Source organism: Bos mutus, chromosome X (genome assembly GCF_027580195.1).
Source record: "Bos mutus isolate GX-2022 chromosome X, NWIPB_WYAK_1.1, whole genome shotgun sequence".
In the NCBI taxonomy this organism is placed as follows: Eukaryota; Metazoa; Chordata; class Mammalia; order Artiodactyla; family Bovidae; genus Bos; species Bos mutus.
In genome coordinates, this window is record NC_091646.1 from 42052730 (window position 1) to 42066896 (window position 14167).

At 38.6% G+C, this 14167-nt stretch overlaps 1 protein-coding gene across 1 annotated transcript in view; it reads right to left on the bottom strand.

The window, feature by feature from the left end:
- The window catches only part of IL1RAPL2 (interleukin 1 receptor accessory protein like 2), a 560200-nt gene that overhangs the window by 506024 nt on the left and 40009 nt on the right, over positions 1–14167 (bottom strand). Inside the window, exon 3 of the mRNA XM_070366574.1 lies at positions 10954–11140. Within this exon, the coding sequence (XP_070222675.1) occupies positions 10954–11140 (187 nt within the window). The remainder of the gene's footprint in view (positions 1–10953; positions 11141–14167) is intronic.

Consider the following 14167-nt stretch of genomic DNA (forward strand, 5'->3'; position numbering starts at 1 on the left):
ACCAGGCTCCTCCATCCATGGGATTTTCCAGGCAAAAGTACTGGAGTGTCTCCGAATAATATTATACTAAATAGGGGTAATTATTGGAATTAAATGAAGCAATGCATATAAATTCTCTAACACAGAGCATGTTAAATCACATGTTAAAAACCACACAATAAATATTAGCCATAAAGAAGGCTGAGTGCCAAGAAATTGATGATTTTGAACTATGGTGCTGAAGAGAGAGTCCCTTGGACTGCAAGGAGATCCAACCAGCCAATCCTAAAGGAAATCAGTCCTGAACATTCATTTGAAGGCCTGATGCTGAAGCTGAAATTCCAATACTTAGGCTACCTGATATGAAGAGCTGACTTACTGGAAAAGACCCTGATGTTGGGAAAGATTGAAGGCAGGAGCAGGGGGGAACAACAGAGGACGAGATGGTTAGATATCATCGCTGACTCAGTGGAGATGAATTTGAGCATACTCTGGGAGATACTGAAGGACAGAGAAGCCTGGCGTGCTGCAGTCCATGGAGGGGGTGGGGTGGGAGTCACAAAGAGTCAGACACAACTTAGTGACTGAACAATAGCAAATTATTCTATTATTGTTATTACCCTCAGCATCCAGCTTTCAGATTACATACACATCTATCTGGATATGTTAATAAGTATTAGGAGTTAGTGTCATTCATATTTCTATAGGAGTCTGGAGACCTTTCAAAAGATAATCCAAAGTGGTCATTCCAAAGAAAGAGTTGATTTACTGTTTCTTATCTGACATACAAAGGACTTGGAAGTTGTTGCTACTATCCTAACAACAAGAAAATTGCCGAACAACCTGAAACTCAATAACTTCTTTTATTTCCATCAGGTAACTGAGGTCACAGTAAAAGCCACTGTCCCAGAAACTGAAGAGACATGTGGATACAAAGAATAGCAGTTCACTGGGAGCAGATGTAGCTTCAAGAGCCAGCAACAGGTAGGAACACTTAAAGAATAATTGACTAATTTATGTAGACTAAATGTGAACTAGCTTAAGAAATAAAAATCCATGGGCACCCAATCTTGGAGGGTGACCCACACTTTGGTAAGTTTCACCCCCAGGAGCCCCATCAGGTTCTCAGCGTGAAGATCAGAGAAAAATCTTGCTTCTGACAAAGGATGGGGAAAGTAAAACATTTTGAAATATACCCAAAGAGTCTGCCCAGGAAAGACCTGGAATACAGTCTCCTCTAGCCTTTAAAGTGGGGGAAGAAATAGTCAGCTCCAGTCTTCTCTATCTTTCCTATATTACAGGAAGGAAGATGATAGCATAAGATGCAACATAAAAGTAATGGTAATACCAAAAGGAGAAGAAAGGGAGAAAGGAACAGAAGAATTATTTGAAAACATTCTACTGCTGAATTATCCAAGATTACACCAGACTGGGCATGAACAGAGAGGTTTGGTGTGCAGGTAGCCTACTATAAGCACATGAGCTGAGTTTTGAACAACATATAAAAGGCAGGCAAGCAGGACATACTGGATAGAGGGGATAATGTATGTAGAAGCACTCAGATGTGAAAAAGCATGGAATGGCAAAAAATATGAATAGCTTTGATCTCTTGAGAATGGCACTGAGTAGTCTAAGCTCAGATACTTAAATTCCATTTTAAGATATTTGCACATTGTCAAGTTTCAAATTCTAGCTCCATCACTGTATAACCTATCACATAAAGCTGTTCTAAGAACTGAATTAGCTAATGAATAAACATGTGTGACAGATTGTAAGGCTCTGTAAATACTCAACAACAACAAAAAAACTACTAACTTTTTAGTGTTTATAGTGTCATTGGAGTGCTTTTAGTAGTGGCATACTATGATGGAATGTGCATTTCTAAAAGATCTTCTAATGGATATATAGAAGGTAGTCAGATTATTTAAGATACATTGCTTAAACAGCTTTAAATAACTTTGATCTGTTTTTATCTCTTGAATGTTATTAATGTCATTAAGGATATATAGGAAGACCCCTTTAAGCCTGGATTCTTATAACAGTTTAGGAAAGATCAAGAGCAAACTCCTGTTAAATTAGAGAAAAACAGGTCAAAAATTATAAAAGTTGACAAAAACATATCATTTTGATAAATCCAGACATTGTACAGTCAAAACTCAACCTTTAAAACCTTTACTCCTAATCACCAAAATACAGAAGCAAATGGTCATCAATGCATGAATGGTTAAACAGTGGTACATCTCTACAACAGAATATTGGACTCTTGCTCAGCAATAAAAGGAATGAACTATTGATATATACCACAACACAGAGTAATCTCAAATCTATTATACTAAGTGAATGAAGACAGGCACAGAAGGCTACATATCATATTATTCCATTTATATGACAATCTGGAAAAATACAAAACCGTTGGAAGAGAAAACATATCTTTTTAGTGAAGACTGGGGCTGGGAGGAAAGTATCGAATACTAAAGGACATGGATAAAACTGGAATGCTAGAAATGCCCTCTATCTTGTTTATGGCATATATATTCATCAAAACACATCAAATTGCACAAGTAAAAGGATATAATTTACGTTGTAGGTTATACAGAATAATGTGACTTTTAAAAAACCCTCAATCTTAAATTCCCAATTAGAGTTTGAGATGTCCTGGGTAACTTTATTTCCACCATCCTATGTAACATTTCCCTTTCTATAATAGCAGCAAAATATCAAATAAGGATCTTGGCCATTAGATTTTTAAAATATGTCTGAGATATATGGCTGCTGCTGCTGCTAAGTCGCTTCAGTCGTGTCCGACTCTGTGCGACCCCATAAACGGCAGCCCACCAGGCTTCCCCGTCCCTGGGATTCTCCAGGCAAGAACACTGGAGTGGGTTGCCATTTCCTTTTCCAATGCAGGAAAGTGAAAAGTGAAAGTGAAGTCGCTCAGTCATGTCTGACTCCTAGCGACCCCATGGACTGCACCCTACCAGGCTCCTCCACCCGTGGAATTTTCCAGGCAAGAGTACTACAGTGGGTTGCCATTGCCTTCTCCAGAGATATATGGCAGACATTATTAAATCTAGTTTATATGGGTGGAAATAGAGGCCTAAGGGCATCCAATTACTCATCCACATTAATGGTATAATAATGACCAGAATCCAGGTCTCCAGACTCAAATATTGATGCTTTTTGCATATATCAAATACCCATTCCTCAACAACAATCCATATTTTTTATAATTTGCAAATAGTAAATAACCATTTTCCCATGACTAATACCATACCTAAAAATAAAAACAAGGATGAATGGGTCTTAAACCTTGTGTCACTTCCTGTGGTTTTAGGGGACACAAAACTGAAGCCTTCCTGGTATTCCTAGCTTATTCTTTCTGGATAAAAGTATCTTTGAAAATTCTAGTAAAATAGATTAAGATTTTAAGGATGCAATGTAATTTTCTGGTTACAAAATAAGGCATATATTCATATTACATTTTTAAAAGGAATTCAAAATCCCCAAGAATTTTGCTAAACGATTTTTTTAGCAAAAAATGTGTTGGTCAATTGGGCTGTGGTATTTTGAGGTCTGCAAAGTCCACCTTTCTCCCTCTTTAAGAAAATTGTCAGGATTTTCTGGGAGACAAGATGATGGAGTAAAAAGACTTGAGTTCACTGCCTCTCACAAAACAACAAAATCACAACTTACTGCTGAACAACCATTGACAAAAAAGACTAGAACTTATCAAAAAGCATATTCTATTAATACATCCAAAGACAAATAAGCCACAATGAGATGATAGGAGGGAAACTTCTGTGATATAATCAAATCCCATAACTGCCAAGTGGGTGACCAAACTAGAAAATAATTATATGGCAGAGGATCACTCACAGGAGTGAAAGTTCTGAGCCCAATGTCAGTTTCCCCAGTCTAGGGGTCTGGTGTCAGGAGAAAGAGACCCCAGAGCATTTGGCTTGGAAGGCCAGTGGGACCTGAGTACAGGAGCTCTATAGGACTGAGGGAAACAGATACTCCATTATTGGAGGGTGCACACAAGGTTTTACATGCATGGGGAACCAGGGCAAAGCAGTGATTTCATAGGAGCCTGAGCCAGACCTACCGGTGTGTTTTAGAAGGTCTCCCGGGGTAGCTTCCCTGGTGGCTCAGACAGTAAAGCGTCTGCCTGCAATGCAGGAGACCCGGCTTCGATTCCTGGGTCGGGAAGATCCCCTGGAGAAGGAAATGGCAATCCACTCCAGCACTCTTGCCTGGAAAATCCCATGGACGGAGGAGCCTGGTAGGCTACAGTCCATGGGGTCACAAAGAGTTGGACACGACTGAGAGACTTCACTTCACTGGGGTAGCAGGGGTCAGCTGTGACCTACTGCAGGGACAATGACACTGGTGCAGAGGCCCCAGGGAATGTTCATCAGTATGAGCTCTCCCAGAGGTCACCCTTTTGGCACCAAGATCTGGCCCCATTCAAGCAGCCTGCAGGTTCCAATGCTGGGATGTCTCAGGCCAAACAACCAACAGGGTAGGAACAGAGCCACATCTATTAACAGACAGGTTGCTTAAAGTCATCATGAGCTCACAGCCACCTCTGGACATGTCTCTTGACACAGCCCTGCCCACCAGGGACAAGACCTAACTCCATCCACCAGCGAGCAGGCACCAGTCATTCGCACCAGGAAGATTGCACACACACACACACACACACACACACACACACACAGAAGAATAACTAAGAGAAGTGGAGATATGCTATCGGCCTGAAAAGGAATTCAGAATAGAGATCTTGGAAAAAGAATGAAGGCACAAACCAAGATACAAGCCATGTTTAACAAAGAAGTAGAAGACTTAAAGAACAAATAAACAGATATGAACAATACAATAACTGAAATGAAAAATAAACTAGAAGGAATCAATAGAAGAATAAATGAAGCAGAAGAACAAATAAGTGAACTGGAAGACAGATTGGTGAAAATCACTGCCATGAAATGGAATAAAGAAAACAGGAGTGAAAATACAAGAGGAGAGTCTAAGAGACTCATGGAACACCATCAAACACAGCAACATGAGCATTATAGGGGTCCCAGAAGGAGAAGAGAGGGTCTGAGAAAATGTTTGAAGAGGTAGAAGCCAAAAGCATCCCTAATATGGCTAAGGAAACACTCAAGTCCAGGAAAAACAGACAGTCTCATATAGGACAAATCCAAGGAAGAACATGCCGAGACACATATTAATCAAACTGACTAAACTTAGAGAGAAAATATTAAAGGCAACAAAGAAAAAGCAACAAATAACATACAAGGAAATGCCCATAAGGTTATCAGCTGATTTTTCAGGGGAAACTTAAATGAACATATTTAGAAAATAGAAATAGACTCACAGGCTATGAAAACAAACTCATGATTACGAAAAGGGAAAGTAGGATGAGGCATTAATTAGGAATTTGGGATTAACATACACACATCATTATATATAAAATGGATAATCAACAGTGACCTACTGTGTAGCATAGTGAACTCTACTTAACATTCTGCAACAACTTATATGGAAAAAGAATTTGAAAATGAATTGATAGGTATCATGAAAAAAGAATGGATATGTATATGTATAACCAAACCACTTTGCTGTACACTTGAAACTAACACAACTTTATAAATCAACTATACTGAACTACAAGATAAAATTAAAATAAAAAATAAAACTTTGTATTATCCAACTTAGCATCAAGAAAAAAGGAAAATTATCAGAATGTATAGCAAGATAAGTGGTAAAGATGGCGCTAGTGGTAAATAACTCGCCTGCCAATGTAGGAGAGATAAGGGACATGGGTTTGATCCCTGGGTCAGGAAGATCCCCTGGAGGAGGGCATGGCAACCTATTCCAGTATTCTTGCCTGGAGAATCTGATGGACAGAGGAGCCTGGTGGGCTACAGTCCATAGGGTCACAAAGAGTCTGAAGCAACTGAGAACACACATATATTTGTAATGAGCTATTATTCCTCCTCCACACTCATGTAATGAAATGTTATTATACACTAAATTTTCATATATACATAATTTATTTTCTGGATTCTCTATTCAACTGATCTATTTATCATTTTTAAACGTATTATTTTAATTGATATTGTTTTGTAGTAATTTCAATATCAGTTAGAATAAGTCCTCTCTCATTAATGATTTTTTTCTGAAATTTCATTTGCAAAGCTGATACATTCATACATACATATGAATTTTATAATGTTTATGTTGTCTAATTTTTAAAAAATTCATATTTTAGCAAATGGGATTCATTATTTATATGATATTGGGAATAACTGATCTTTTTTTTGAGATCTTCCAATGCAGAAACATGCTCTGCCTTTCCATTGATTTAGACAATATTTTATGTCCTTTAACAAAATTATAGTTTTATATAGGTTTCCTCCCATAATTGTTAAAGGTATTCCAAAATGCTTCATAGATTTTTTTATTGTTATAAATGGGACAATTTCATTTTTTCCTTTACATGTCTAATTATTACTGACAAAAATAAAAATCATTAAATATTTTGTATGTTTTTATTAAGCTACCTTATCAAATGATCTCACTGATTCTATTTTTTATGTTTAGTCTCTTGGGTTTTCTTGGTATACTGTTACAAAATCTGAAAAATAAGATTATTTTGTCTCTTCTTTTCCAATATTTATATAATTCATTTAATTTTCTTACAGCGTCAGCTGCTGCTGCTGCTAAGTCACTTCAGTTATGTCCGACTCTGTGCGACCCCACGGACTGCAGCCTACCAGGCTCCTCCGTCCCCGGGATTCTCCAGGCAAGAACACTGGAGTGGGTTGCCATTTCCTTCTCCAATGCATGAGAGTGAAAAGTGAAAGTGAAGTTGCTCAGTCATGTCCGACTCTTAGCAACCCCATGGACTACAGCCTACCAGGCTCCTCCATCCACGGGATTTTCCAGGCAAGAGTACTGGAGTGGGGTGCCATTGCCTTCTCCTATGGCATCAGCTAGAACCTCCAAAACAATGTTGAACAATAGTACTGATAGAGATCATTCCTATCTTGTATGTCATGAATGGAAGGATATGTTTACAAGGATTTTTTTAAAATACTGTGACTATTTAAAAAAAAACTAGGAAAAAAAATGAATATACATCTGAAAAATGGTTGAATAAGCCAAGTTTATATCTTGCCTATGAACTATGATGCAGCTATTAAAAATCAATTAGATATCAACATGCACATAGTAGGTACCCAATAAATATATAATAAATGAGTGAATGAATTAAACTGACCGATCTATGATGCCCTTATCCACTCCATTTATAACCAATGGCAAACATCTGAAATTAAGATAATTGTGGTAAGGAAAAGGATTCAAACTTTGACCACATTAACATCAGCCTTTTATCAACTGAGGAAACTAATTACATAGATGTGTGTTTTACCCTAAGGTATGTATTTGTATTTTCATCGCTAATGTCCTACTAAGGTTAGGGAATTCTTTTGTTTAGAGATGGGATAAAGGGACTCTACACTCTTGTGTCAAGTGTTCTCAGTGAATAATTAGGTTGTCCTAGTGTTCTTAGCTCAGTAAAGAAAATAATCTTTACCTCTCATTTCAAAAATATTTCTAAAAGCACTGACATCATTGTATGTTCTGTTCTAATATCTAAGCCCATTCATAGCATCAAGAGGAAGTGCTAAAAGTGTAGCATCTCTTTTCACTTCTTTTTGCTAACTAAAAGAGTTCAGATAAAGGACTTTCAGACCCCTAACACGTGTCTCTTTACATTCCAAGGACAACCAGGATAGATCTACTCACTCATCTTTCTGAACACACCCCAGTAGCAAAGGAGCCATCTCTACCTTCCTGTCCAGCTGTGACTAGGTGCAGCCATGGAAGAATAGTCCTCAATGGCCTGCCATAACAGGATGGTTGGAAAAGAAATAAGTTTAAATATTACATATATATTTGAAAAGAAGACTGAGAAAAGGATCATGCAACACATATACTTTGCACTGTCAAAACACTGGAGATAATACATTGTACATTTCTAACCTTGTATATGCATCAGAATTAACTCTGGAGAAGTGTGTCATCCTCTTTTCATTGCTGTGATCAGAGCAAAATCACTTCATGTTCAGTCTGGTAGGAAATGTACAGATTGCAAAGCAAGCAAGGCAGATTATCGAATTATTGGCTAAAAAGGAAATTTTTTCCAATACAATACATTTTTTCAAGGATTTACTTGAAACCCTGTGTGATAAGTGGGGTTAACAACACCATTGGGAGCTTCAGAGGTTCTGTAACTTTTTATTTTAATTTTTCATCCTAACCCATTTGTATAGTGGGTGAGTGGAAGGGTCCAGGAGCCAAACTGCAAGTCACAAACTGCTGTGTGAGTTTTGTAAAGTAATTTAACTTGTCTAATCTCCAGTCATTTATTTTGTAAAATAGGGATAAATCATAATATCTACTTAGGACAGTAGAGATTAAGAATACAGAAACTGTATTAATCCATATAAAACACTTAAAATAGAATATGCCATATAGTGAGTAGTTAATAAATGTTACTCATAATTATGATTATTATCAATTATAAAAAGGTTATAGAAATATTAAATGTTATCCAGACAGAAGTGGAAAAACCCTTTGCCTCACCATCATTAGTCCATTTCTAAGAAAGAGTAAGGGTTAGCTCTTCCCAGGGGAAAAAAAAAACTGCTTTGATATACAATGACAATGGTGATGTCTAGAGATGTGAAGAAGGGAAGAAAGAATTTAGTGGAAAGATAAAAGATGTGATAGAATGAACATTATAAGAGAAAACTCCTGACATGGATTTTACTCATATTTGCTAACTCTTGAGCTAGTCTACCTCCCTTTCGGAACCATAAAATTGAAATAAAACCTTTTTTCTCTGTCTTATAAAAGTACCTGCAATTGAGATTGGGTTTAGCTCTAAGCCTATTGCAGGAGAGGGTAGTGATTAATAGAATGGACTCTGGAATCACCCTGCCTTGACTATAAAATGAGGCTTTGTTAGTTTAGTAGCTTTGAGCAAGTTTCAACATTCCTCTAATACTCAGTTTTTCTCTATTAGATGAGGATAATAGTGCCCACCACACAAAGATGAATGAGATTTAATTGAGATAACATACAGACCAAACTTACTGCAGTGAATGGCACATAGTAAGTGATTAAGAAATACTGAAAAGGCTGATGAGAGCATGAAGGGTCCCACTAAATATGGATATTCTATATTTATGCTTAATGAGCATCATGTTCCTTTTTATCTGGTAGAATATTCAGGAAAAAACGGAGAATGACTATTCACAAAGAGACATGAGGTTCTATTTCAGGACATGCTGTTGTCATCGCTTGATAAGTTCCCCCAGGTATGAAGATGGTAGGAGTGTGTGTGTGTGTGTGTGTGTGTGTATTCAGTCATGTCTGACTCTTTGCAACCCCATGGACTGTAGCCCTCACCAGGCTGCTCTGTCCACAGATTTCCCAAGCAAGAATACAGACTTCCAAATGTAAAAGCTCATGACAGTTGTAGGAGCTAGGGTTTAGGCTTTCCTGGGAACTGAGTCTGTCAGATCCTATAGAAACAACGTGCACCATCAGTGTGTGTTTGGTTGCAATAATGTACACAATTCCTTTGCAGAAAATCTTCCTGGTCACCTCTAGCCAGCCAGCCAGTGCGTGCCCAGTTGAGTCTGACTCTCTGTGACCCCACGGACTGTAGCCTGCCAGGTTCCTCTCTCCACGGAATTTTCCAGGCAAGAATACTGGAGTAGGTTGCCATTTCCTACTCTAGGGGGTTTTCCTGTTCTAGGGGTTTCCCCAACCCAGGGATTAAACCTGCATCTCTTGTGTCTCCTGCACTGGCAGGAAGATTCTTTACCATGAATCACCTGGGAAGTCCTGGTCACCTCTGGCCATGATACAAAACTGCACCATGTGTCAACCAGTGTGGCTCAGAGGTGGCAGCAGTTGATCACTCTCTTTTAAGAACCACGGCACCCCAGGTTCCCAGCCAGAATATCATAGTTGGAATACCATGTGTTTATTTCTCTGCTTCCTCCCCTCAATCCATGCTCTGCCCTTCTCTGACCTATTCTACGCCCAGAGAAGCTGAAGACTATTTGATTCTATTCCCAGGTTTGCCCTCTGAATTCTGTTTGAATTCTCATGATGACAGGGGAGACACTAGCAGGAAACCAGAAGGTGGGAGTTAAGAGGAGTTAGGGTTTCCATCCTGTCTACTTCCTCTCTGTCTTCCACAGTTCATATGTTCCTCTAAGGCCACAGCCCTGGAAAACTTGCTCTGGTCTTTCCAGGTTCCATGGACCCAGCTCTTTCCCCTTGCCAGGCATAGGAGGGGTAATTCACAGCTTCTTCCCTTTTTGTTTCCCTTAACCCTAACCACATCTCTGTAAATAGTTCCATCATTCAACACTCAACTGCGCAGTCTTTGATTGTGGTTTATTTACAGATCCCCATATTTCCAGTATTCACAAATCCTGCACTGGGCCCATTTCTCTCCTCTGCACTGATTTCAGTGTCTTTCACAACATAGACCATGATAACGATTGCTACTTTTTGTAAGCGCTATTATTTGTAAGGATGGACCTTTGTCCTAACAGTAATATTTCTATGTCCCTCAAATACTTTCTTTTATGAGTTGCTTAAATTTTCACTCTTTTTCCTGCTTGCTCTCATGAGTTGGGGTTGAGGGCTATTTTCCTCATTTCTAGTCTTTGGGGAAGCTGGGATTGCTTCTGACACTTGCTGATGGATGTACGTGAAAACCAGAAATATATAGGAATCACAGCTCTGAATTATTTAGTTGTGGGTCTTCTGATACTTCTCAGTGAAATATCTAATACCAAAAACTCAAAATAAAATCTTTCCCTTTTTCTCTCCCCAATGCAGCTATCGACATAAGGTAAAGAATGCATCATGCTGAATTACCTTGTACCACACAACATCAGGCTCCTGATCAGATTTTTTAAAGTCATCCATGTCTGGACAGGAGATCTCCTTTCTTTTAGTGACCTCGGATTTTTCCAAATAGCGGATCCTGCTATTATAGCACAGACCTGATTCATTCTCTGCAACAGTCAAGGACATTGACACCTTCATGCAATATGTTGAGTTTCTGTAGGAATAGAGAAAAAGCAAAATGACTTTATTGGGTGTTTACAACTATGTTTGTACTGTATATATTTCAAGAGTATTGACTTTTCCATTTAGGACCTTGCATAGAAATCAGAAAAAAACATGGAAACAACACAGGAAAGTTTTCTACTTTAATTGACAGGAAGATATAAAACAAAATGCTATCTGTGACCATGAAACAGCTACATAGCTATCAGTACATAGAGCAGATGTACCCAACTTCTGAAATTTAAGTCAGACTTCTTTTCTAGTGTTAAATATTGCTATGCTGACAATCTGATAGTAAAAATATATGAAAGTATCTACAGAATTGAGATGCAGATGTAGACAATGGACTTGTAGACACAGCAGGGGAAGGGGAAGGTGGGATGAATTGAGAGAGTAGCACTGACATATATATACTACCAGGTGTATATATATATATATATATATATATATGTAAAAAATAATAGCTAATGGGAAGCTACTATACAACACAGGGAGCCTAGCCTGGCACTCCACCTCTAGAGAGGTGGGAGAGGTGTAGAGAGGGAGGCTCAAGAGGGAGGAGATAGATCATGACTGATTCAAACTGTTGTATGGCAGAAACAAACACAACATTGTAAAGCAATTATCCTCCAATTAAAATATAATTTTAAAAAACATGTGTACACCCGTGGCAGATTCTTGTTGATGTATGGCAAAACTAATACAATATTGTAAAGTAATTAGCCTCCAATTAAAATAAATTAATATTAAAAAAAAAGAAAGTCTATAACTAGGGCTATAGTCATTTCTGGTTTGCTTTTATGACCAGTACCTTAATGGGTATTCTAAGGATTGTGAATTTTGCAATTGTTTTCTAAGCTACTAACATTTTCTTTTACAGGATACATACCAAAAGCCAGATCAACATACAGGAGATACCTGTTAACTCACACAGCTTTTTAAGTTGTTTACTGAGATATGGCAAGGGTCAAATTCTGGGCACTTAAGAGAACAAATCCAAGTAGAGTGGATTAATTTTATCCACCAAAATTAGAATTATAAAGGAATTTCAACATTGAATTTTGCCATAAGGCCGCTTTAGAAGTTGGCCATTGATTAACTCATAACACAAGGGCTTTTATGGAATTCAATTCTGCCTTCATTTCCCCATGTATAACTTTTCCTTAACCTACTCTACCTGAATTCCAGAAGATATCGACCATACAAAAGAAAACTGGAAAGGACGAGGACAAGATCAGAAGCAGCCTGGTAAGATTTAGCAGGAGATAAACTGTAAATTTCTTGGTGTGACATTTCAGAATCATATCTATTCTAAACATCAAGGGATACCTTCTGTTAAAAAACACCAAGTGCCAGGGTTACTTCAAAACCGAGTGCTTCTACAACTAAGTCATAACAATCCTGATAAATGGTATTCACATGCCAACCAATAATGTTAAGATGGCCTCACAATTGTTACTATTTGTACTGCTTAGTACTCATTGAAATTTCACAATATGTCAGACACCGAACAAAACACAGGAGTGCAGATGGCAGCTGCCCATTGGGTTTACAAACTAACTTTAACAAAATGACTGCTACTTGGATTTCTAGGGAAGTTAATTACAGGCAAGGACTCAAGCTGGATTTAGAAAAGGCAGAGGAACCAGAGATCAAATTGCCAATATCCACTGGATCATTGAAAAAGCAAGAGAGTTCCAGAAAAACATCTACTTTATTGACTATGCCAAAGCCTTTGACTGTGTGGATCACAACAAACTGGAAAATTCTTAAAGAGATGGGAATACCAGGTCACCTGACCTGCCTCCTGAGGAATCTGTAAGAAGGTCAAGAAGCAATAGTCAGACTGGACATGGAACAACAGACTGGTTCCAAATTGGGAAAAGAATACATCAAGGCTGTATATTGTCACCCTGTTTATTTGACTTATATGCAGAGTACATCATGAGAAATGCTGGTCTGGATGAAGCACAAGTTGGAATCAAGATTGCTGGGAGAAATATCAATAACCTCAGATATGCAGATGACACCACCCTTATGGCAGAAAGTGAAGAAGAACTAAAGAGCCTCTTGATGAAAGTGAAAGAGGAGAGTGAAAAAGTTGGCTTAAAACTAAACATTCAGAAAACTAAGATCACAGCAACTGGTCCCATCAGTTCCTGGCAAATAGATAGGGAAATGATGGAAACAGTGAGTGACTTTATTTTGGGGGGCTCCAAAATCACTATGGATGGTGACTGCAGCCATGAAATTAAAAGGCGCTTGATCCTTGGAAGAAAAGCTATGACCAAGCTAGACAGCATATTAGAAGAAGGCAATGGCACCCCACTCCAGTACTCTTGCCTGGAAAATCACATGGACAGAGGAGCCTGGTAGGCTGCAGTCCATGGGGTCGCTAAGAGTAGGGCACAACTAAGCAACTTCACTTTCACTTTTCACTTTCATGCATTGGAGAAGGAAATGCCAACCCACTCCAGTGTTCTTGCCTGGAGAATCCCAGGGACAGGGGAGACTGGTGGGATGCTGTCTCTGGGGTTGCACAGAGTCAGACACGACTGAAGTGACTTAGCAGCAGCAGCAGACAGCATATTAAAAAGCAGACATTACTTTGCCAGCAAAGGTCCATCTAGTCAAAGCTATGGTTTTTCCAGTAGTCATGTATGGATGTGAGAGTTGGACCCTAAAAAAAGCTGAGCACCAAAGAATTGATGCTTTTGAATTGTGGTGTTGTAGAAGACTCTTGAGAGTCCCTTGGACTGCAAGGAGATCCAACCAGTCCATCCTAAAGGAAATCAGTCCTGAATATTCATTGGAAGGGCTGAGGCTGAAGCTTAAACTCCAATACTTTGGCCACCTGATGTGAAGAATTGACTCATTTGAAAAGACCCTGATGCTGGGAAAGATTGAAGGTGGGAGGAGAAGGGAATGACAGAGGATGAGATGGTTGGATGGCATCACCAACTCTATGGACATGAGTTTGAAAAGCTCCAGGAGTTGGTGATAGACAGGGAAGCTTGGC